We start from the raw sequence: 24,828 nt of genomic DNA, 5'->3' as shown, positions 1-24,828 counted from the left end.
CCCGCCCAAGGGAAAAAGACTGATCATCAATTGTGTCCTGACCCACTGCAGATCTATCTGATCCCAGTGCTGGAATATCAAGTCCATCATGCAGCGCTGCCTTGGCTCCCATCTTTCATTGCAGGGTTTTCACTTGGATGCCAGTTCAGTCCCAAAGAGACCTTACTCATGCGAGCTGTACAACAATAACATCATTTTACAGTGCTCATGCCACCATTCTGCAACACCAGTTTTGTTTTGACATTCTCTCCTGAAAGCACAAAACTGTTGTCAGGGTACAGTTCCAGGTCTTCTAACCTTCCTACAATACTTCACCCAATCGATCATTTCTCATTCTCCCTCCCTCACCTGGGGGCTTTACTTTCTTAGAATATACCGCAGTGACTTTGAGAGAGCTCAGAAAGTTAACGTTGACACTGTTCACTGTGTCTTACCAACCTGCTTGTTGTGCTGATTTGCCTCCAAGTTTGAACTTGCCTGTGCTGAGTGGCATGGAGGAAGGGCAGGTGCTGCATCCGAAGAAGAAGTTGTTGAGTTCTCTGCTGAGCCAGTTAGAGAAAGAACAAAATAATATTATAATGCTGCGGGACATTTCGCACATACCCAACCTGAATGCCATTTTCAAATGGTTTGGGAAGTAGGGAGAGGTGCTTTGGAAACGTTTGCTCAGGGTTTGTACAATGCTCCATTTGTGCACATTGCAAGAAAGATGAAGTTAATTTGCAAGTCTGTTTATCATGCTTCAAATTAATGTAAGATTTTTGGTCAGACACAGAGCAAATTTATTTAAACAGTGAATAAATTAATATTAAATATTAAACTATTGCTGCTGCCTTCTTTGTCCATCTCGGAGAGCACACAATGAGCACCTCCCTCCCAAATAATTACTTGGTCGGTAGAGTAGTTGAGATTATGTCATAACACCATGTGAACTAGGCAGTAGTCAACAGAATAACAGAATCTTTACAGTGCTAAGGAGGCTACTCGGCCCATCAAGTCTGGCTTTCTGAAAGAGTTTTCTACCTTGTTCCACTCTCTTGTCGTATTCCCATAACATTGCACATTCTTTGAACACCTCAATCGAGCCATGCTTCCACCCTCTCAGGAAGTTTGTTCCAGACTGCAATCGCCCTCTGGGTTAAAGTTTCTTTCCTCACATCACTTGGTCTCCTTTTGCCCACTTTCTGAACCTGTACCCTCTAATTCTTGATGCTCTCTTGAGTGAGAACAATTTCTCACTATTCACTCTGTCCATACCCCTCAGGATCTTGAATGTCTCCATCAAGTCTCCTGTCAGCCTTTCTTTCTCCAAGGTAAACAGTCCCAACTGCTCCAATCTATCATTGTAGTTCCATTTCTTTATCCCTGGTTGTTTCTTGTGAATGTCCTCTGTACTCGCTCCAACGCCTTCACATCCCTCCTCAGGTATGGTGCCCAGAATTGGGTGCCGTACTCCAGATGAAACCTAACTCGTGCCTTATACAGGTTCAACATGACCTCCTTACTCTTATACTCAATGCCCCCATTAATAAAACTTAGGATACCATGTGTAATGAACTCCAATTGGCTTTATTGGTTGGCCAATTGAAGTATTAGTTCCCTCAATGATAGCTCATTGAGGGGGCCCATATAATCACCTGTGTAGGCTTTGTGAGCCAGTCCTAAGTTGACTGGACTGCTAGCAGCACTGTTTGTAGCTGCTCCTGTAATATCGTTATTGTAAATAAATATTGGTGTGGTGACGGAACTCCTGCCTCCCGTGGATTACTACAGTGGCGACGAGGTAAACTAAGAATTTTGCGGAGACCAGCTGCCTCACTCGGACGGTAAGCCTTGCCATTTTAAAAATGCCGTTTTTTGGAAGGTTAGAGGCATTCGACCCGGCTATTCAGGACTGGTCCCAGTATGTGGAGAGAATGTGTTACTTCTTCCGGGCAAATGATATAGTGACAGAGGAAAGGAGACGGCTTATCCTGCTGTCGGCGTGCGGACCCTCAGCTTTCGCCATTATACGTAGTCTGACTTATCCCGATGCGCCAGACACGAAAACTTTCCAAGAAGTAACGGAATTGGTGAAAGAGCACTATGACCCAAAACCATCCCTCATTTTGCGTAGGTACAGATTCTACACAGCGAAGCGGGAAGACAGGGAGTCAGTCACAAATTTCTTGACCCGCCTGAGAAGGCTGGCGGAAAAATGTGAGTTCGGCCCGACGCTAAATGAAATGCTTCGGGACCGGTTAGTGTGTGGTATAAACAACCTCACAATACAGAAATTACAGAAACGCCTGTTGGCGGAAACAGAGCTAGACTGCAGGCAGGCGTTACAGCTCGCACTGTCCCTAGAAAAGGCAGCAAGTAGGGTGCAGGAACTACAGGGCACGCCAATGGAGGTAGATACCTGTGAGAGGGACTACCACAACGGGTCCTGCTACCAGATAGCCGCCCTCAGGAAAAACCTGAGGAATAGAGGGAAAAAGGTAAACCCCAGAACTGCCCCCAAGTCTGCCAGAACTAACTGGACAGTAAGAAGTCTTACAACACCAGGTTAAAGTCCAACAGGTTTGTTTCAAACACGAGCTTTCGGAGCACGGCTCCTTCTTCAGGTGAATGGAAAGGCTTGTTCCAGAAATGTTTATATAGACACAGTCAGAGATGCCCCGGAATGCGAGCACCTGCAGGCAATCAAATTATCAAAGATGCAGAGAGAGAGGTAACTCCAGGTTAAAGAGGTGTGAATTGTCCCAAGCCAGTTCAGTCGGTAGGCCTCTGCAAGTCCAGGCTTGTTGGTGGGGGCCGAATGTAATGCGACATGAATCCCAGATCCCGGTTGAGTCCACATTCATGCGTGCGGAACTTAGCTATAAGTTTTTGCTCAGCAATTTTGCGTTGTCGCGTCTCCTGAAGGCCTCCTTGTAGAATGCTGACCCGGACTAACTGGAGACAGAGGGAAGTACCGGCTGAGGCTCCCCCAACAGAGAAGGACCGTTTCTGGCACCAGACAGAGTGGGGTAACAACGACAGAAACCCTAGAAGGAGGTGGCAAAAGAGGAATAGCAGGTGGGGACGCAGGGAAGTACACAACCTAGACGCCCCATCCTCCTCCGAAGGGGAACAATTATATAATATTGCAACAAAGAAAGCCGAACCCATTAGGATTACCCCACGGGTGAACGGGCGGCCGACAATAATGGAAATAGACACGGGTGCGGCCGTATCAGTAATGGGAGTGGCAGCATTTAGAAAAATCAAAGATGGACTCCAGCCACTAACCCTAACAAAAACATCGACAAAACTTAAAACCTACACGGGGGAACCCCTGGAAGTTCTAGGCACGACTCATGTACCTGTGGAATATGAGAAACAATTGCTCAGATTACCGTTGACGATAGTAGAGGGCTCCGGACCGAGCTTAATTGGACGGAACTGGCTGAAAGACCTAAAATTAGATTGGATGAAAATTTTCCAGAGTGGAAGCGGGCAGTTGAGTGGAGTACTCCAAAAATACCCGGAGGTCTTCCAGGAAGGTTTGGGGGAAATCATAGGCGCCAAAGCAACTTTGCACGTGGACCCAGAAGCTCTTCCGAAATTTTGTGAGGCCAGGCCGGTACCTTTTGCATTAAGGAAGAAAGTAGATGACGCAATAGAAAAGTTATGGCGTGACGGCATTATCAGACCAGTACAGTTCTCGGAATGGGAAGCACCGGTGGTACCAATTTTGAAGCCAGACGGCTCGATACGTCTCTGTGGAGAGTTCAAACAGACAGTAAACAAATACGCACTGCTGGACAAATACCCAATCCCGAAAATAGACGACCTATATGCCAAATTGGCAGGTGGGCTTTTGTTCACGAAACTAGACATGAGCCACGCCTACCTGCAGTTAAAACTGGACAAGGGCTCCCAGAAGTTCGCTACGATCAACACCCTGAAGGGCCTTTTTCGTTATACTGGGCTACCTTTTGGAGTGTCATCAACCTGCGCTATATTCCAGCGTACGATGGAAAATATTCTGCAGGGACTACCGCAGGTGGCGATTTATTTGGACGATGTCTTAATCACGGGTAGGACAAACAGGGAACACTTAAGGAACCTGGAGGAAGTGCTCAGGCGTTTCGCAAAGGCAGGCATACGGCTAAAAAGGGAAAAATGTGTTTTTCTGGCCCCACAAGTGACGTACCTGGGATATAAAGTAGACGAGTCAGGCTTACACCCATTAGAAGACCGAGTAAGGGCAATAACAGAAGCCCCTGCTCCCACCACGGTCCAGGAGTTACGATCATTTCTAGGGTTGGTAACCTATTATGGAAAATGTATTGAAAATAGGGCGTCCATCCTAGAACCCCTCCACCAGCTACTAAAAAAGGGGCAAGAATGGAAATGGTCCACCCGCCAAAACCGAGCATTTAGGGACATTAAGGAACAGCTGTCATCCGAAAATGTCCTAGAGCATTATGACCCAAGGAAGGAGTTGGTGGTCACTTGTGATGCATCCCCCTACGGGGTAGGAGCCGTCTTAGCCCATAGAGGAAGGAATGGGGAAGAACGGCCAATAGCCTATGCTTCGAGGACCTTGGTGATGGCTGAGAGGAAGTACGCCCAAATCGAGAAGGAAGGACTGGCGGTGATATTCGCTGTAAAAAAATTTCACCAGTATCTGTACGGGCGGAAATTCACCATAGTGACGGACCATAAGCCGTTATTAGGGTTATTAAAAGAAGACAAGTCAATACCCCCGATTGCATCAGCTAGAATCCAACGCTGGACGTTGCTACTGGCGGCATATAGATACGTTCTGGAGCACAGACCGGGAACGCGAGTAGCACATGCAGATGCTTTGAGCAGACTTCCCCTCCCGGACACTCCGCCGCAAATACCAAAATTAGAGGCGACAGTAATGACTCTAGATTTTTTGGACACCCTACCAGTAGACGCACAACATATTCGGTTGTGGACGCAAAAAGACCCAGTTTTAGCCAAGATGAAGCATTTACTGCTAACAGGGGAACTGGAAAGACCAGTGGAGCCCCAGATGCACCCATACTGGAGCAGAAGGGACCAAATAACCGTAGAAGACGGTATCCTATTATGGGGAGCCCGAGTAATCGTCCCAGCTCAGGGCCGTCAGGCAATCTGAACTGAGTTACATCACGGACACCCAGGGGTGTCTAAAATGAAGATGCTAGCTCGAAGCTACATTTGGTGGCCAGGTTTGGACACAGACATAGCAGCCTTGGTACGTCGGTGCCAGGAGTGCCAACAGGGGCAAAGAGTGCCACCAGCGGCGCCATTGCACCCGTGGGAATGGCCAGGCAGACCGTGGACCCGCCTGCATATTGACCACGCCGGCCTTTTCATGGGCTCAATGTTTTTGGTGATAGTGGACGCCCACTCCAAATGGTTGGACGTCCACCGGGTAAACATGGCAAGCACAGCATCGACAATTGAAAAGCTCAGGGCCTCGTTTGCAACACATGGACTTCCGGATGTATTGGTGTCGGACAACGGAACGGCATTCACAAGTGGGGAATTTGGAAAATTCCTGAAGGAAAACGGAGTCCGTCACATCACAACGGCCCCTTACCATCCAGCGACCAACGGCCTGGCAGAGAGAGCGGTCCAGACACTTAAAGTGGGACTCAAGAGGCAACTGGCAGCGTCAATGGACACAAAACCCTCCCGCTGGCTGTTTGATTACAGGACCACACCGCATTCCACAACGGGCATACCGCCAGCTGAACTCTTAATGGGAAGGCGGCTGCGAACGAGGCTGAGTCTCCTTTTCCCAAATTTAACGGGGAAAGTGGAGAAACAACAGGAGGCCCAACGCAGGGGGCATGATAATAGTCGGCAGCAGAGACATTTCCAGGTGGGGGGCACTGGTTTGGGTCAGGAATTATGGGAATGGACCAACGTGGGTCAAAGGCACGGTAGAGTCCCAAACAGGGCCCATATCCTATGAGGTTTCAATAGGAGGTAAGGTGCTGAAGAAACACCTAGACCAAATAAGGGCAGTGGAACCACACCTGGAGGCAGGCGAAGCAGGACCGCCTCAAGCTGGGATAGCCCAGACGGAAAGGATACCCACACCCCAGCCCCGAGCAATTTCTCCAGACCCCGTCATCCAGTCATCAGAGTCGGAGATGGACATACTCGACGAGGCCGCCGCGACGCCTCTCCCCGAGGAGGAGGAAGAACAACTTCCAAGGAGGTCATCAAGGAAAAGACGGGCACCTATAAGGTACACCCCGCCCACTTCGGAGAACGACCCGGCGGACGACACAGAGGTGACAGACACTGACATGAGGAGCAGGAAGAAGCTCAGAGGAATGCCAGCAGGCAGGAATTCCTCGGACCTTGGGGGGGGAGGGGTGTAATGAACTCCAATTGGCTTTATTGGTTGGCCAATTGGAGTATGAGCTCCCTCAATGATAGCTCATTGAGGGGGCCCATATAATCACCTGTGTAAGTTTTGTGAGCCAGTCTTAAGTTGACTGGACTGCTAGCAGCACTGTTTGTAGCTGCTCCTGTAATATCGTTATTGTAAATAAATATTGGTGTGGTGACGGAACTCCTGCCTCCCGTGGATTACTACACCATGTGCTTTATTAACTACTCTCTCAATCTGCCCTGCCACTTATGTACATCTAGACCAAGGCCCCCCTGTTCCTACACCTCCTTTAGAGTTTCTCCCTTTATTTTATACTGTCTTTCCATATTCTTCCTGCCAAAATAAATCACCTCGCACTTCTTTGCATTGAACTTCATTTGCCACTTGTCTGCCCAATCCACCAACACGTCTATGTCCTTTTGATTTTCAAGACTATCCTTCAATCTACATATCGTCTGCAAATTTTGGAATCATGCCCTGAACACCACAGTCCAGGTCATATATATATAAAAATAATATAAGCAAGAGCAAAGGTTTAACATTCTATTAAAAAAAACCCTGAACCCAAATCTCAGAAAGTGAGTACTCAGTAGTAGAATATTACCTGATGTAGATTCCATACTCATTGCTTTCATACCGCTGTGCAGATTGGCCATGCCATTTGCAGCTGAAAAACAGATTAACAATGAAAGATAAATCAGTATTTTATTTTGTTCACAAGTTGTGGACATCACCAGCATTTATTGATAAGTCCCCATGCACTTGCAGCCCGTATCCTTTTAGGAAGGAGAGATCACAGGTTTGGAAGGCTGCTGCAGTATACCTGGTAGATGGCGCACACTCCTGCCATGGTGCGCCAGCGATCAAGATCATGGGATACTAAAGGTGACCAGCCAGGTCATGAGTTTGATTGATGATCTGTGTTCTCCAGTGGTCGGTACTGGGACCCTTGCTTTTCCTCATATACAAACATCTAGATCTTGGTGTGTAGGGGACAATTTCAAAGTTTGCAGATAACACAAAACTTTGAAGTATTGTAAACTGTGAAGAGGACAGTGTAGAACTTCAAAGGGACATAGACAAGTTGGTGGAATGAGCAGATAGGTGGCAGATGAAGTTCAATTTAGAGGAATGACGCATTAAGATAGGAAGAACAGGGAGGGGCAATATAAAATAAGGGGTAAAATTCTTACAGGGGTTCATGAGCAGAGGAACCTAGGTGTAGATGTGCACCAATCATTGAAGATGGCAAGTAGAGTACGAGGGATAAATAGGCGGGTAGTGTCGGTGGGTGAGGAGCGGGTATGTGCATTATGGTCTGGTTGAAATGTTGGTTTTTGTTTATTTGGTTGATGTTTGCATATGTCTGTAATCTGTAACTGTTTACAATGCCAAAAAATACCTCAATAAAATTGTTTGTTAAAAAATAATAATTGAAGATGGCAGCACAGGTGGAGAAAGCAGTTAATAAAGCATATAGTATTCTGGGCTTTATTAATAGGGCAAAGAGGGACTTCTGGTGGCGACATGTAGGTGGAGGTTGCACGATAGGTGGCTCCTGCTAGAGTCTCTGGTTTTGGATTTTTATGCACGCTTTCAGGGGTAGTTTGTGAAGGAGTTGGTGTGGGACATTTTCGGGAAGATGTGAAATGTCGAAGGCCCAGAAGAAGCATGCTGGAAAGAAGGGGAGAGCGCAAGTCTGCGTCGAGCAAGGCTGTGGGTCCTGTAGGAAGAAAGACGGCAGGGATGAATCATTGGGTGGGGCCACTCCCCTCATAGCGGAAAGTCTGGACGAGGTGATGTCAGGGGAGTTTGAGAGGCTGTACGCCAAGCATATGGGGGTGCTGCAGATGAAGATGATGTTTGCAATGAATGAGCAGGTGGAGGAGGCAATTCTCCCGGTAAAGGCGGCAGTGATGAAGATGTCGGTCGAGTGCGGGAGCAAGGAGAGAAGTTGAAGGGAGTGGAGAAGGCTCTGTCGCAACATAGCAACTGGTTCACCTCGATGGGTGAGGAGCTGCGGAGGGTGGCAGAGGCAAACAAAGGGCTCAGATCCAAGGGGGAGGACCTGGAGAATAGGTCAAGGAGGCAAAATCTGAGAATCGTGGGCCTGCCTGAGGGGGTGGAGGGCCCGAGACTGGCCAAGTACTTCATAAGGATGTTTGCGGAGTTGATGGGGGAGGGGTTGATTCCTCCCGTTACGAGTTGGACAGGGCACATTGGTCACTCAGGCCGAAGCCTAAAGTGAATGAGCCCCAAGGGTGGTCATAGTCTGCCTTCACAGGTTCCACGTGAAGGAGAAGGCCTTGAGCTGGGCGAAGCAGAGACAAGAGGTGAAGTGGGAAGGTATTGGTATACGAATGTACCAAGACCTGACGGCGGAGCTGGCGAGCAGCCTTTGGACAGGTGAAGGCGGCATTGTATGGCAGCAGAGTGAGATTTGGAGTGGTCTACCCTGCAAAGTTGAGAGCGACGTACAACTTGAGGGATTTTTGTTTTGAGACAGTGGAGGTGGCGGAGGCATTTGCTACGGCAGAAGGACTGGGACTGAGGGTTTGGATTTGATCGGTGAGGACAGGGATAGTGTTTTTCTTATGGAGGGTTTTCTATTTGATTGGGGTTTTGCTTCTCTGTTACTTGAATGGGGGGGTTTACTTCCATGTGTTTGGGGTATTTGTTTTTTCTTTTTTTCTATGGGTGTGGTTTTATATTGTTTCTTGATATATGGGAGGTTTTTTTTTGGAGGGTATGTGGCCAATTACTAAGGAGGGAGAGGGGAGGAGGGGGGGCTCTTGCAGCGGCCATCACACTAGCAAACAAAGGTTGACTAGTGAACGGGAGCGTGTTGGATGGAGGGGCCATGGTCATTGGAGCATGATGGAGCAGGTTTCGATGGACCGGAATGGTAGGGGAGGGGATCGATACTGGGTGAGATGTTTGTAAGAGGAAGTGGATGGGAGGATTCTGGTGGGGAGTATCCTGGCTGGATGGACAGGTTCTGGCAGCATGGACAGGACCTGGGGTAATGGGATTGGTGGATAGGAGGGAAGGGGAGGTCAGGCTAGTTACTTGGAACGTGAGGGGGTTAGGGGGACCAGTGAAGAGATCGAGAGTTTTTGTGCAATTGAAGAGTTTAAAAGCTGATGTGGTGATGCTGCAGGAGACCTATTTGAGGGTGAGGATCAGGTGAGGCTTAGAAAGGGTTGGGTGAGTCAGGTGTTTCATTTGGGGTTTGATATAAGGGTTCCGGGACGTAGCGATATTGGTGGGCAAGAGGGTGAGGTTTCAGATGGAGAGCATGGTGGCTGACCAGGGGGGCAGGTACGTGATAGTGGCAAGTGCGTTGGAGGGGAGGTTAGTGCTGCTGGCAAGCGTATATGGCCCCATTTGGGATGATGCAGGGATAGGGTAGGACTTCGAAATTTAACTTCACTAGCTTGGTGGGGAGGGTGAATGCGGATTTGCTGAGGTGGGACAATCTCCCTCTGTCGTTGGTGGGCTGTGTGCAGGCAGTAAATATAAATGTTTTGCCGTGATTCCTGTTCTTGTTTCAATGAATGTCGGTCTTTTTGCCCAAGGTGTTTTTTAGGGGGGGTGGACATGCTGGTCTGCTCGTTTGTTTGGGTGGGGAAGGTGTCTAGCATTAGGAAAGTGATACTGCAGAGGGGACAGCAGGTGGGGGGTTCAGCCTCCCAAATTTGTTGTATTATTATTGGGCGGCAAATGCAGAGAAGGTGAGAGCTGGAGCAGGGAGTGGGGGAGCTTTGAGTGTGAGGATGGAGGTGGGCTCCTGCAGGGGGTCGGGATTGCGGGCGCTGGCAACGACGCTGTTCCCAATGGTCCCAGGGAAGTATTCGGTGACTCCAGTGATAGTGGCCACGTTGACGATTTGGAGGCAGTAGAGGCAGCATTTTGGGTTGGGAGCTGGGTCGGGGGGGGATACTGATCAGGGGGAATCATGGGTTCGAGCAGGGAGGATGGATGCAAGGTTCCGGGGATGGGAAGAGAGGGGGATTAAGGAAATTAAAGACTTGTTTCTGGGAAGGCGATTTGCGAGTTAGGAAGAGTTGGGTGAGAAGTTTGGGTTGGCGCAGGGTGAAAGCTTTAGGACATGCAGGTGGGAGACTTTGTGAGGAACCTTCCCGATAACGCCTGCCACCTCATTGTTGGAAGTGGTGCTGTCAGTGGGGGTTTGGAGAGGGGGGTGGTCTAGGCAATTTATGGGAGGAATGTGGAAGAGGACGGGGTGTCCCTGGAGGGCTTTTCAAAATAAATTTAGAGTACCCAATTAATTTTTTCCAATTAAGGGGCAATGTGGCCAATCCACCTAACCTGCACATCTTTGGGTTGTGGGGGCGAAACCCATGCAAACACGGGGAGAATGTGCAAACTCCACATGGTCAGTGACCCAGAGCTGGGATCGAACCTGGGACCTCAGCGCCGTGAGGCAGCAGGGCTAACTCACTGCGCCAACGTGCTGTCCCCCTGGAGGGGGTTACGGTAAGGTGGGAGGAGCGTTTGTGGTGTGAGGTGCTTCGGAGGGTAAATGCCTCAGCTTTGTGTGCATATCTGGGGCTGATACAGCTGAAGGTAGTGTATAGGGTGCACCTCATAAAGTCTAGGATGAGCCGGCTGTTTGAGACGGTGGAGGATGTCTGTGAGCGATGTGGGAGGGGCCCTGTGAATCATGTTCATATGTTTTGGTCCTGCCCGAAGCTGGAAAGGTTTTGGAGGACGGTGTTCAGCACTATTTCGGGGGTTTTACCTGTGGACATGGAGCCCGGTCCCCGAGAAGCCATTTTTGGGTGTTGGAACGACCGGAGCTGCAGGCGGGTGTGGGGGCAGATATTTTAGCCTTCGCCTCGCTGATTGTTCGTAGGCGGGTCTTGTTGGGGTGGAGGTCAGGGTCTGGATTCTCCGCCGCCCTGTGCCACATTTCTGCCCTGACCCGCCGCTGGGATTCTCCGCTACGCCGGCCGATCAGTGGGGTTTCCCCATTGTGAGGAAACCCCCGGGCGCCGCCAAAACGGAGAATCGCACCCCAGCTTCTCTGCCCTGTGCCTTGGCGTGGAGAGGGGATCTGCTGGAGTTTCTGACCATGGAAAAGGTGAAGTTTGCTCTGAGGGGGGGTTTCCACAGTGTGAATGGTTCAGACCTGGAATGCACTGCCTGGAAGTGTAATTATGGTAGGTTTATTTGAGACATTCAAGAGGACATTAAATGATTATTTGAACAGAAACAATGTGCAGGGGTACGGAGAAAAGGCAGGAGAGTGGCACAAAGGCATGATGCTCATTTAGATGCCCAGTGCCGACACGGTGGACAAGATGGCCTCCTTCTGCTCCTTAACAACTCTGTGATTCTGTGCAGTGTTAATCCATTTCAGTAAGGGCTGATCCAATGACCCCCGTCTCACTGGGCAAAAAAAGAATGAAGCCTGGCCAGTTGTGTGACATATTTGTGGGAACCTGGCATCTTAGAACTGTACCCAGCAACAGTCTGCCTTCAATGAACCATATTCAAACAGAAATAGTGACACAGAAGTGCCGTGCGTATTGAACAAAGAAAGATTGCAGGAGGTATAGGCTGTGCTAGTTCAGAAACAGGACCTTCACATGAGCATCTAGTGACTGATAACTACATCAATCACTCTGGCACTGCTGCATGAAGCTCAGAGAGTTCCTGTTCAATGTCAGATCTATCACATGAGCATCTAGTGACCGATAACTACATCAATCACTCTGGTCCTGCTGCATGAAGCTCAGAGAGTTCCTGTTCAATGTCACATCTATCACATGAGCATCTAGTGACTGATAACTACATCAATCACTCTGGCCCTGCTGCATGAAGCTCAGAGAGTTCCTGTTCAATGTCAGATCTATCACATGAGCATCTAGTGACCAATAACTACATCAATCACTCTGGCACTGCTGCATGAAGCTCAGAGAGTTCCTGTTCAATGTCACATCTATCACATGAGCATCTAGTGACTGATAACAACATCAATCACTCTGGCACTGCTGCATGAAGCTCAGAGAGTTCCTGTTCAATGTCACATCTATCACATGAGCATCTAGTGACCGATAACTATATCAATCACTCTGGCACTGCTGCATGAAGCTCAGAGAGTTTGCTGTTCAATGTCAGATCTATCACATGAGCATCTAGTGACTGCTAACTACATCAATCACTCTGGCACTGCTGCATGAAGCTCAGAGAGTTCCTGTTCAATGTCAGATCTATCACATAAGCATCTAGTGACTGCTAACTACATCAATCACTCTGGCACTGCTGCATGAAGCTCAGAGAGTTCCTGTTCAATGTCAGATCTATCACATGAGCATCTAGTGACTGATAACTACATCAATCACTCTGGCACTGCTGCATGAAGCTCAGAGAGTTCCTGTTCAATGTCAGATCTATGTTGATCAAGCGCAACTGCATTGTTTTATAATAATCTTTATTGTCACAAGTAGGCTTACATTAATGCTGCAATGAAGTTACTGTGAAAAACCCCTAGTCGCCACATTTGGTGCACTACAATGGCAGAATTGTTTTCTGTTAGGAAAATAACGGTAGTTTTAAGGAATTTACATTTGTATTGGTAAACATTAGAAATAAGGTACAGTTTCAAGAGGGGTTAATTTAATGTTTCTGTGCCTGGAAGGGGTAAAACCTAGTTAGATTCATGCTGGACCAAGGTTTTTGTATGAGTGGGAGGTTAAGTTCCAACTGCGCTTTTAATAATAATCTTTATTAGTGTCACAAGTAGGCTTACATTAACACTGCAATGAAGTTATTGTACAATCCCCTAGTCACCACATTCCGGCACCTGCTCGGGTACACTGAGGGAGAATTCAGAATGTCCAATTCACCTAACAAGAATGTATTTCAGGACTTGTGGGTGGAAACCGGAGCACCCGGAGGAAACCCACGCAGACACGGGGAGAACGTGCAGACTCCACACAGACAGTAACCTAAGCCGGGAATCGAATCTGGGACCCTGGCGCTGTGAAGCAACAATGCGAACCACTGTGCTACCGCGCCACCCATTTCTATTGTGTTTAAAGAGGGCTACAGTGTGAAGAATAAATAAACCAGCAGTGGTTGCTTGACAACTAGGGCCTTGTAAGTTAGAGATGTCTTTAAGTTTTAGTTTAGCTAATTTGATTGCAGTTAAAGATCGGCAGTGGACGAGAAGGCAGGTCTCAAGCTCTGCTAGAAGCAGTTGGTTTAGAAGGCTAGAGAGGGACTTCGCTCTCAGCTTTGCTTGAAGAAAAGCCCTTCTATTGATAATGGGTAAGAATACAGATGCTGGAAATCTAAAGTCCAGCTAGTTAAGGAAACCACAGAAATGAAGAGTAATATTCAAGAAGTCTGAAGTTAAGTGAACAGAGATCAAGATATTGTTCAAAAGAATTCAAGGACGAGTAAACAAATGTTCTGAGTTAAAGAAACAATTGCAGTGACCAGATTAAAAGCTGAACAGCAGCCTTCAAAGATGAAACAAACGTCTGAAGCGATTTTAGTACAGTCTGGGAATCGAGAGTTAAATCAATTGTGGGCAGTTTGCACATCTGTTAAGGGGTTGGTGTGAAATCGTGTACTGGATTCGCTGTTAAAAGTGGAGCAGAAGCTTTTATTAAAAGTGTAATTTGGAAAATCTGGTCTGTGTTTTGGAATGCAAACCTCTAAGGGAAAGCATAAATATGAGCAAAGATTTTAAAGCGTGGTCTTGGAAGTGGAGTTCGGAAACTTCCACATGACAATCATCTGGGGCATTCTGAGAAGAAATTCACAGACACACAATAAACAAAACATCTGCTGGTGCTCACTTTCTAGGCACACAGAAGAATGGTCCTTGGGGCCAGGTAGCACTGTGTAACTGGTACTGTTGGACCCGCACCCATGAAACAGTCAGTGTCAATGGCAGAGAAAGGGAAAGAAAACTGCTGTGGAAAATAAACCCATTTCCACTTACTGTTCTCTATCGTTGAACCACCTGCTTGCTGGAGATGTGGCCTTTCTACTGCTGGGTCATCCGCCTGTGAGATACAATAAAGAAAAATTTAAATTGGATACATCTGTTCATCCGTTTTTGAACATTCCTTCTCCCTCTCTTGATGACATGGTATTCAATCTGTAGGCACGATTTTAACGCTGTTAAACAAATGAATTTTGACTGTGTAAAATGGGGCCTGACAGTGAATATTGCCAAGCTATTTGACTGTGAAGTCACTGGATAGTGACTGCCTGCTTTCCCTCTTTCACACTTTGTCCTCCAGTACAGTTGAGGCCTTCTGTGATCTGTGCTTATCCGAGGAACTGGAAAGCATAGTCAACACCAGGGGCAACATTATGCTTTCATTTGATAAGTTTTGTTTTTCACATGGAGTTGGAGTTAATTAACACACAAAATGTACACCCCATCTTGGATTTAGACGAGTGGTCAACTATTGTAATTTTGGTTTATTGTTCATCTACTTCCCCACCATTCACTTCATCGACTTCCCCAACATTCACTTCTCTCAGGAGCAACAGCAGCAGCAGCAGCAGCAGACAATTGCTTTTTTTCTCATTAGGAATCCAGCATGACGGACCAGGAATTACAGTGCAGAATATCACTAACAAATTAAAGAGGAAAACGTAATGCGATCAAATAACTAGATAAGGATGAAGTGAAAGAAACAGTTGGGGGAGGAAGGAACATTTGTGTGATTCTTCATTTCAAGACAGTGGCAATGCAGAACAGCTAGAAGGTTAGTACATGCAATGATTTGGAGCTCAAGCATAGAATTAGCCCCAGTCATGAGAGTGAGAGACACACAAAAACAAATAAGCTGCTCAGTAACATTTATCATCTGCAGACTGAGAGTGCAGGTTAGTGAGCCACTCATTTCCGGATGATGGAAGTGAGATTCATGCAGGAAGACCTGGGAGTCATGATTTTAAAAAAAACAATTAAGGGGCAATTTGACGTGGCCAGTCCACCAGCCTGTACATCTGGTGGGTTGTTGGGGCGAAACCCACGCAAACACAGGGAGAACGTGCAAACTCCACACGGACAGTGACCCAGAGCCGGGATCGAACCTGGGACCTTGGTGCCGTGAGGCAGCAATGCTAACCACTGCACCACCATGCTGCCCAAGGGGAGTCATGTTTATAGTAGTTTGTGCTCCAGTTGAGCTGCAATCACGTCCTCACATAATTCTACAAATAACCAGGCTTTTGAAACGCACCCAACTGAGTCATTTTGTGGTGGACAGACCTCAGATTCAAGGTACTATCTCTTGGACCTTGCACTCAATCTAAAACTATGATTGCGGTGGGGTTATAATGTCATATGACTTGACTACGTACAGATAAACTACGAGTTGTCTGAATTCAGGTAATATGTATGAGTGATTATACTTTTGTATTTTAGCTGTGCTTTTTATTTTAAAAATAAATTAGAAATTTATTTAAAATAAATATAAATTATTGTAATGCGTGCAGTATACGGAACAAGGTAAATGAGCTTGTTACACACTGAAATTGGTCGGTACGATGTTGTGGGCATCAAAGAGACGTGGCTGCAAGGGGATCAGTGTTCGGATCTAAATATTCAAAGATATGTGTCCGATCGAAAGGACAGGCAGATGGGCAAAGGGGGCGGGGATGCTTTATTCGTAAGGAGTGAAGTTAAATCGATAGCAAGGAGCGATATAGAATCAGAAAGCATAAAATCTCTGGATTGAGTTGAGGAATCGCAAAGGGAAAAAGACCCGATGGGAGTTACGTACAGGCTCCCTCGCTGTAGTCAGGATGCAGGGCAGAAAATAAATCAGGAGATAGAGAAAGCATGTAAAAAAGGCAATATCACAATAATCATGGGCGACTTCAATATGCAGGTGGACTCGGAAAATCAAGAAAAGGAATTTGTGGAATGTCTAAGAGATGTTTTTTTGGAGCAGCTTGTGGTAGAGCCCACTAGGGAACAGGCAATTCTGGATTTGGTGATGTGTAATGAGGCAGTCTTGATTAGGGATCTTAAGGTGAAGGAACCCTTAGGGAGCAGTGACCACAATATGATAGAATTTACCCTGCAGTTTGAGAGGGAGAAACTGGAGTCAGAAGTAACGGTATTACAACTAAATAAGGGTAACTACCAGAGTTGATTGGAAAAGGAGCCTAGCAGGGAAGACAGTGGAACAGCAATGGCATGAGTTTTGGGGGGTTATTCGGGAGGTACAGCAGAAATTCAGCCCAAGGAGGAGGAAACATGCTAAGGGCAGGACAAGGCATCCATGGTTGACGAGAGAAGTCAAGGACAGCATAAAAGCAAAAGAAAAAGCATACAAAGTAGCAAGTAATAGTGAAAAGTCAGGGGATTTGGAATCATTTAAAAGCGAGCAGAGGACATGCGGGCTAATGTTTGGGGTTTGGTGGGAGGATGGGATTGCTGTTGAAGGGAAGAGGAGTGCAAGTATATATGAGTGCAAGTTAGCTAGTAATATAAAAGAAGATAGGAAGAGTTTCTTTCAATATATAAAAGGTAAGGTAGCCCGATGGCCCCGGGGAAATACTCAGGGAGTCCGGTAATAATAGCTTCATTAAGAATTTGGAGGCAGTTTCGCCAACACTTCGGGTTGGGGGCAGGATCAAGGGAAATGCCGATTCAGGGGAACCACAGATTTGAGCCAGGGAAGTGGGATGGAAATTTTTGGAAATGGGAGGAGAACGGGATTAAGACACTAAAAGATTTGTTTCTTCGGGGTCGGTTTGCAGGATTGAAGGAGCTGGAAGTGAAGTATGGGCTGGAGCAGGGGGAAATGTTTAGATACATGCAGGATCAAGATTTTGCCAGAAAGGAGATACAGAGCTTCCCGGTGGAGCCGGCCTCCACATTGCTGGAGGAGGTGCTGACGACAGGGGGACTTGAGAAGGGGGTAGTGTTGGCGGTTTACGGAGCTATTTTGGAAGAGGAGAAGGCATGACTGGAAGGGATCAAAGCAAAGTGGGAGGAAGAGTTGGGAGAGGATATGGAGGAGGGGTTCTGGTGTGAAGTGCTCTGGAGAGTGAATGCCTCCACCACGTGCGTGAGGTTGGAGCTGATACAGCTGAAGGTGGTATACAGAGCCCACCTCACGAGGGCGAGGATGAGTCGATTCTTTGAAGGAGTAGAAGATGCGTGTGAACGTTGCAGGGGTGGGCCCCGCTAACCACATTCATTTGTTTTGGTCCTGTCCAAAGCTGAAGGATTACTGGAAGGAGGTTTTTAGGGTAATCTCTAAAGTGGTGCACGTGAAACTGGACCCGAGTCCCCAGGAGTCCATATTCGGGGTGTCGGACCAGCCAGGGCTGGAAACGGTTGCAGAGGCAGATGTTGTAGCCTTCGCCTCGTTGATCGCCCGAAGGTGGATCCTGATGGGCTGGAGAGCAACCTTCACCCTGTGCCTTGGCGTGGTGGGGGGACCTGTTGGAACTCTTGACTCTTGAGAAGGTTAAGTTTGAACTGAGGGGAAGGATGGAGGGGTTCTACAATTCATGGGCATTATTCATTATGTACTTTCAAGAACTGGATAACATCGAACATTAGTGGGGGGGGGGGGGGTGTTGGGAGGGTTGGGAGAGGGGGACTGTGTGTGTTAATAGTGACTATGGGTGATTCCTGATTCCTTTTTGTCATTTGTTTATGTTAACATGCGGGCTAATGTTTGGGGTTTGGTGGGAGGATGAGATTGTTGTTATTGATTATTGTTTATTGTTGGTGGGTGTAAATTTGAGAGAAAATGTGAAAAAGGAGGAGAATAAAAATATTTTTAAAAAATAAAATAAAAGAGGGCAGCGCGGTGGCCTAGTGGTTAGCACAACCGCCTCACGGCGCTGAGGTCCCAGGTTCGATCCCGGCTCTGGGTCACTGTCCGTGTGGAGTTTGCACATTCTCCCCGTGTCTGCGTGGGTTTCGCCCCCACAACCCAAAAATGTGCAGAGTAGGTGGACTGGCCACGCTAAATTGCCCCTTAATTGGAAAAAATAATTGGCTAATCTAAATTTATTAAAAAAAAATAAAAGGTAAGGGTAAGACACAAATTGACATTGGACCATTGGAAAACGTGACTGGAGAAGTAATAATAGGAAACAAAGAAATGGCAGACAAACTGAACAGTTACTTTGCATCAGTCTTCACAGTGGAAGACACCAGTGGGATGCCAGAGCTCCAGGAGAATCAGGCGGCAGAGGTGAGCGCAGGGGCCATCATTAAGGAGAAGGTTATGGGGAAACTAAAATGTCTGAAGGTGGATAAGTCATCTGGACTGGATGGCCTACACCCCAGGGTCCTAAAAGAGATAGCTGAGGAAATTGTGGAGGCATTGGTGATGATCTTTCAGGAATCACTGGAGGCAGGAAGGGTCCCAGAGGACTGGAAAGTAGCTAATGTAACACCACTGTTTAAGAAGGGTGGGAGGCAGAAGACGGGAAATTATAGGCCGGTTAGCCTGATTCGGTCATTGGTAAGATTTTAGAGTCTGTTATTAAAGATGAGATTGCAAAGTACTTGGAAGTGCATGGTAAAATAGGACTGAGTCAGCACGGCTTTGTCAAAGGGAGGTCATGTCTGACAAATCTGTTAAGAGTTCTTTGAGGAGGTAACAAGGAAGTTAGACAAAGGAGAACCAGTGGATGTGATTTATTTCGATTTCCAGAAGGCCTTTGATAAGATGCCGCATAGGAGACTGTTAAATAAGTTAAGAGCCCATGGTGTTAAGGGTAAGATCCTGGCATGGATAGCGGATTGGCTGACTGGCAGAATGCAGAGTGGGAATAAAGGGGCCTTTTTCAGGATGGCAGCCGGTGACCAGTGGTGTGCCTCAGGGGTCTGTGCTGGGACAACAACTTTTCACAATATACATTAACGATCTGGAAGAAGGAACTGAAGGCACTGTTGCTAAGTTTACAGATGATACAAAGATCTGTAGAGGGACAGATAGTATTGAGGGGGCTGCAGATGGATTTGGACAAGTTAGGAAAGTGGGTAATGAAGTGGCAAATGAAATACAATGTGAAAAAGTGTGAGATAATGCACTTTGGAAGGAGGAATTTAGGCATAGACTATTTTCTAAATGGGGATTTGCTTAGGAAATCAAAAGCATAAAGGGACTTGGGAGTCCTTGTTCACGATTCTCTTAAGGTTAACGTGCAGGTTCAGTCGACAGTTAAGAAGCAAATGCAATGTTCAATGTCAGGAGGGCTGGAATACAAGACTAGGGACGTACTTCTGAGGCTGTATAAGGCTCTGGTCAGACCCCATTTGGAGTATTGTGAGCAGTTTTAGGCCCTGCATCTAAGGAAGGATGTGCTGGACTTGGAAAGGGTCCAGAGGAGGTTCACAAGAATGATCCCTGGAATGAAGAACTTATCGTATGAGGAACGGTTGATGACTCTGGGTCTGTACTCGTTGGAGTTTACAAGGATGAGGGGGGATCTTATTGAAACTTACAGGATACTGCGAGGCCTGGATAGAGTGGACGTGGAGAGGATGTTTCCACTTATAGGAAAAACTAAACTAGAGGACACCATCTCAGACGAAAGGGACGATCCTTTAAAACAGAGATGAGGAAGAATTTCTTTAGCCAGAGGGTGGTGAATCTATGGAACTTTTTGCCGCAGCAGAAGGCTGAGGAGGCCAAATCACTGAGTGTCTTTAATACAGAGATAGATAGGTTCTTGATTAATAAGGGGTCAGGGGTTATGAGGAGAAGGCAGGAGAATGGGGATGAGAAAATATCAGCCATGATTGAATGGCGGAGCAGACTCGATGGGCCAAATGGTCTAATTCTGCTCCTATGTCTTATGGTCTTAAATCCAATAGATGAGAAGACTATTGTAAGGTAATTTCCAAAACGAAACTGTCTTAAATCAAATACACAAGTGGTCACTTATCTCTATAGCCACAACAGATTGGTGCAACTGTATCGATCCCTGCAAGTCATAACTACGCTCTGAGAATCAAGAGTGACCCTTCAGCCCATCACCAATAGCGGTCAGGAATCTGCAGCCCAGTGCATAAAGGGAAGCAAGATCGCGCACTTAGAGTAAGTAAAAAGACATTGCCATAGAAAGACTTTCTGCGTGGGATTCTCCGTCCCACCGCACCAGTTTTCTGGTGTGGCGCTCCCCCAGCCGGCAGCAGGATACTCTGTCCTGCCAACCGTCCAATTGGGTTTCCCATTGTGGGTAGCCCCACGCCGTCAGGAAATCCCCAGGTGTGGGTGCGCTGCCGATGCAACGGAGAATCCCGCCAGTGAAGAATCCGACCCCGTATGCACACTGCTACAGATACAATAAGTCTTTATAATCATACAGTGGATGGCACTTGCTGAGGTTCTTGGTGACTCTCAGTTCCTGTTGAAGCAATTAATTTGGCATCGGCCTGAGCAGTGCATGAGACTGCAGAGAGCATCCGTTGGTTAGGCTCTTTTGATTCTCTCCTGCTTTCTTGTTGTGGAATTGTAACTTGAAGCAAAAAAAAAGAGTTTCGTTAGTGGTTTGGTCTCATTTTTTTTTAATGTAGAAAAAGATGGTGCACATCACGGTAAATTACTGTAGCCAAGTGGTCGGGAGCATTTCAGGGGGTTCCTTGGATTTCCCCTCTTTCCTGCTCTCATATTTTCCCTCTTTCCGGCCCTCTTCCCCTTTTGGTTCTTGGGGCTGTGTGCCTCTTGTTGCGAGTGCAAAACCACAAGCAAAAATACTCAACTCATGGTTCCAAACTTTCGAAGGTACATGCAATAACATTTGTATCAATCATGCGAACAAATCCTGCTTGCTCAAATGTCACATCTTCATATCTTGTGGTCAGACGTGACTTGCTTATGTGCCATGTGGTCAGATGTCACAGAATAAAACAAGAATGCCACCATCCAGAGTTGGCAACCCTATGAAGTAACCACAGAGGTGGACCAAGACCTATAAAACAGAACACCATGAAGTTGAAGAAAAAAGCACAACAGGGGAGGATGCAAATTAGTAAATGGCGACAAGTTGATGCCAAGTTTAGAATTTTCAAAGCCTTTCAGTTGCAAGAGAATGGGAAAAATTCAGAAGGCAAGCCAGTCTTGAGTCCCAGGAAACGAAATGGTTAGAGTCGAGCAAAATGATGAATCTTTATTAAACGAGGACGTGGAACCACGGTCCTCATTTTACTTTATAAATAAGGCAAAGCTTGAGAGGTATTTACCACCAGAAAGCAAGGATTACAAGATCTGCAAAGACCTTCTCTGGATCTGGGTGCTGTATTCAAGCCTCTGATGGACACATGCTTCATAGACAGTTGGTAGTTGTTGAGAGGAAAATATGTTTTGGCAGAAACAAAGAAAATTAACTTTTTAGGAAACATCCTCAAGTTTTTGAAGTCATTGGAAACAGTGAAACCAATAAAATTCAAAAGGGCGGAGTAGGATTAGGACTGGAATCAAAAGAGATAAAGGATAGAAGCCATTGCTTGTACTTTAGAGATATGAAGAGACCAGGGTCGGAATCCTCCAGCCTCCCCGGGGCAGGTTTCTCAGAGGCGGGATTGTCTGCGCTTGCAGCTGTCAATGGGAATTCATATTGAAGCCACTCGGAAACCCGCAGGAGGCCGTGCACTGCCGGCGGGATCAGAAAATCGTGCCACTGTGAATGGCCGAAGAATTCCGGCCTATTATTTGTAATACGAAGGAAGCAATAAAATAACCGTTGACCGATCAACAGGCATAGTAGAGGTAAAGATGTAATGATTTCACTGTTGTGCCCCATGAAGGGATAAAGGTGTGAACTCTTGGTGATATCCAAAGATGACAGAATCTAACACACATGACACATACAAAATCTGATCTTGTCCTTAACAATTGAACAAAGTGGATTGAACAAAGTGGATCAATGGCAGTGATCTTGATCGATGGGTTTCATCAATGTAAGAGCTGACGAATCGGGTCAGATTTTCTCTCAGGAAGGCTAGTTACTGTACTATTGGATCAGAGAAGGAGGATTGACTAAAGGTACAAGGCACCAAGTTTGACAAAGAGTGACTGACAGGAATTACTCCTATTTGGAAGCGAGTGGATGTATTAGCGAGAGACAGCATAGTTTTGTGAAGGGGAAGTCATGTCTCATTAACCTGATCGAGTTTTTCGAGGAAGTGACAAAGGTGATTGATGAAGGTAAGGCAGTGGATGTTGTCTACCTGGACTTCAGTAAGGCCTTTGACAATGTCCCTCATGGCAGACTGGTACAAAAGGTGAAGTCACATGGGATCAGAGATGAGCTGGCAAGATGGATACAGAACTGGCTCGGTCATTGAAGACAGAGAGTAGCAGTGGAAGGGTGCTTTTCTGAATGGAGGGCTGTGACTAGTGGTGTTCCGCAGGGATCAGTGCTGGGACCTTTGCTGTTGTAGTATATACAAATGATTTGGAGGAAAATGTAACTGTCTGATAGTATTTTGCAGATGACACAAAGGTTGGTGGAATTGCGGATAGTGATGAGGACTGTCAGAAGATAAAGCAGGATATAGATTGGTTGGAGATTTGGGCAGAGAGATGGCAGATAGTTTAATCCGGACAAATGTGAGGTAATGCATTTTGGAAGGTCTAATACAGGTGGAAAATATATAGTGAATGGTAGAACCCTTAAGAGTATTGACTGGTGTACAGGTCCACAGGTAGTCAAGAAGGCATACAGCATGCTTGCCTTCATCAGCCGGGGCATTCAGTATAAACATTGGAAAATCATGCTGGCGCTGTATAGAACCTTAGTTAGGCTACGCTTGGAATATAGTGTTCAATTCTGGTCGCCAACTATCAGAAGGATGTGGAGTCTTTTGAGAGGGTGCAGAGGAGGTTTACCAGGTTGGTGCCTGGTTTGGAGGGCATTAGCTATGAGGTGAGGTCGGATAAACTCAGTTTGTTCTCACTGAGGTGACCTGGTAGAAGTATACAAGATTATGAGAGGCATGGACATAGTGGATAGTCAGAAGCTTTTTCTCAGAGTGGAAGGGTCAATTACTAGGGGACATAGGTTTAAGGTGCGAGGAGCAAAATTTAGAGGAGCTGTGTGAGGTAGGTTTTTTACACAGAAGGTAGTGGGTGCCTGGAACTCACTGCCGGAGGAGGTGGTGGAAGCAGGGACGATAGTGACGTTTAAGGGGCATCTTGACAAATACATGAATAGGATGGGAATAGAGGGATACGGACCCCGGAAGTGGAAAAGGTTTTAGTTTCAACAGGCAGCATGTTTGGCGCAGGCTTGGAGGGCCCAAGGGCTTGTTCCTGTGCTGTATGTTTCTTTGTTCTTTGACAACTGAAGGGTTGTACCGTTAACTCTTTTTGGTGGAGTTTAGAACTTTGATTTTTTGTAGTTATTGGGGAGAATGTTGGCTTTGGATTAAACAGTTGATTGATTTTTCGCAGCATGTCTCCACATCAATAAGCTCCCATTCTCAATCACATTAGCCAATGACCTTCCGAATAAAGCCCTTGTCATCATAATAAATGTTCACTCATCAAAAGTAGCTCCTAGTTCTACAAAGTGCAGAATGAGACCTTGCGTACCACTATAAATCTTCTGGTAGGTTTCCAGTTTGCTCTTTAGATCAACTCTTTTGATTTCCTTCATGGCCTGCAGCAGAATCTGTACATTATTTGGTCCTAGTTGTTCCTTTTTTTCCAGATCAATGCAGAGATCCATAAAATTCTAAAGGAAGGTAAATCACAAACGCAGCTTTCATTACCCATTAGTTAAGTGAGGTTTCTTTGAAACACTCCCATTCTATCCTGATACATAGAACATACAGTGCAGAAGGAGGCCATTCAGCCCATCGAGTCTGCACCGACCCACTTAAGCCCTCACTTCCACCCTATTCCCCGTAACCCAATAAGCCCACAACCCCACCTAGCCTATTTTTTTGGACACTAAGGGCAATTTATCAGGGCCTATTCACCTAAACTGCACGTCTTTGGACTGTGGGAGGAAACCGGAGCACCCGGAGGAAACCCACGCAGACATGGGGAGAACGTGCAGACTCCACACAGACAGTGACCCAGCGGGGAATCGAACCTGGGACCCTGGCATGATCTATCATGGGTCATGGATCCACAGGCACAGCTTCTCACAAGGACTTCAAAAAGCCTATTCTTATATGTCATTGCAGACTGTGCGTATCGCCAGGCTATGTTACCAGGTGAAGACATCACAACTGAGTCTATTCCTGTCCTGTGCAAAATTCACACAGTTGCTCTCCAATCAGGAGTGGAGTCACTCACAAAATGTTTGCCAGCGCAAGACCAATGATACCAATTGCATCCCGTCTGCCAGACGCGTTTGGGAGACTGGACATTGAACTTGAGTCTTATTGCTGGGTATGAGTCAGTTACACATTACCTTTACCAAGGCATCTACCAGGAAGTCATGTCTAA

General features: G+C 46.7%; 1 protein-coding gene across 3 annotated transcripts in view; it reads right to left on the bottom strand.

The window, feature by feature from the left end:
* LOC119958243 (caspase-8-like) overlaps nt 1-24,828 on the bottom strand; it is an 85,885-nt gene that overhangs the window by 41,485 nt on the left and 19,572 nt on the right. The window contains exons 4-8 of one of the 3 annotated variants that reach the window (XM_038786660.1): nt 23,965-24,106; nt 20,736-20,887; nt 14,373-14,436; nt 6,996-7,058; nt 439-542 (exon numbers count right to left, since the gene is read on the bottom strand). In XM_038786660.1, the coding sequence (XP_038642588.1) occupies nt 439-542; nt 6,996-7,058; nt 14,373-14,436; nt 20,736-20,887; nt 23,965-24,106 (525 nt within the window). The remainder of the gene's footprint in view (nt 1-438; nt 543-6,995; nt 7,059-14,372; nt 14,437-20,735; nt 20,888-23,964; nt 24,107-24,828) is intronic. The other 2 variants (XM_038786667.1, XM_038786677.1) reach the window with 2 other exon arrangements.

The sequence above is a fragment of the Scyliorhinus canicula genome, chromosome 2 (assembly GCF_902713615.1).
Source record: "Scyliorhinus canicula chromosome 2, sScyCan1.1, whole genome shotgun sequence".
NCBI classification, from domain to species: domain Eukaryota; kingdom Metazoa; phylum Chordata; class Chondrichthyes; order Carcharhiniformes; family Scyliorhinidae; genus Scyliorhinus; species Scyliorhinus canicula.
Note: the sequence above shows the minus strand (reverse complement) of the source record. Positions and strands in the feature narration are given on the sequence as shown.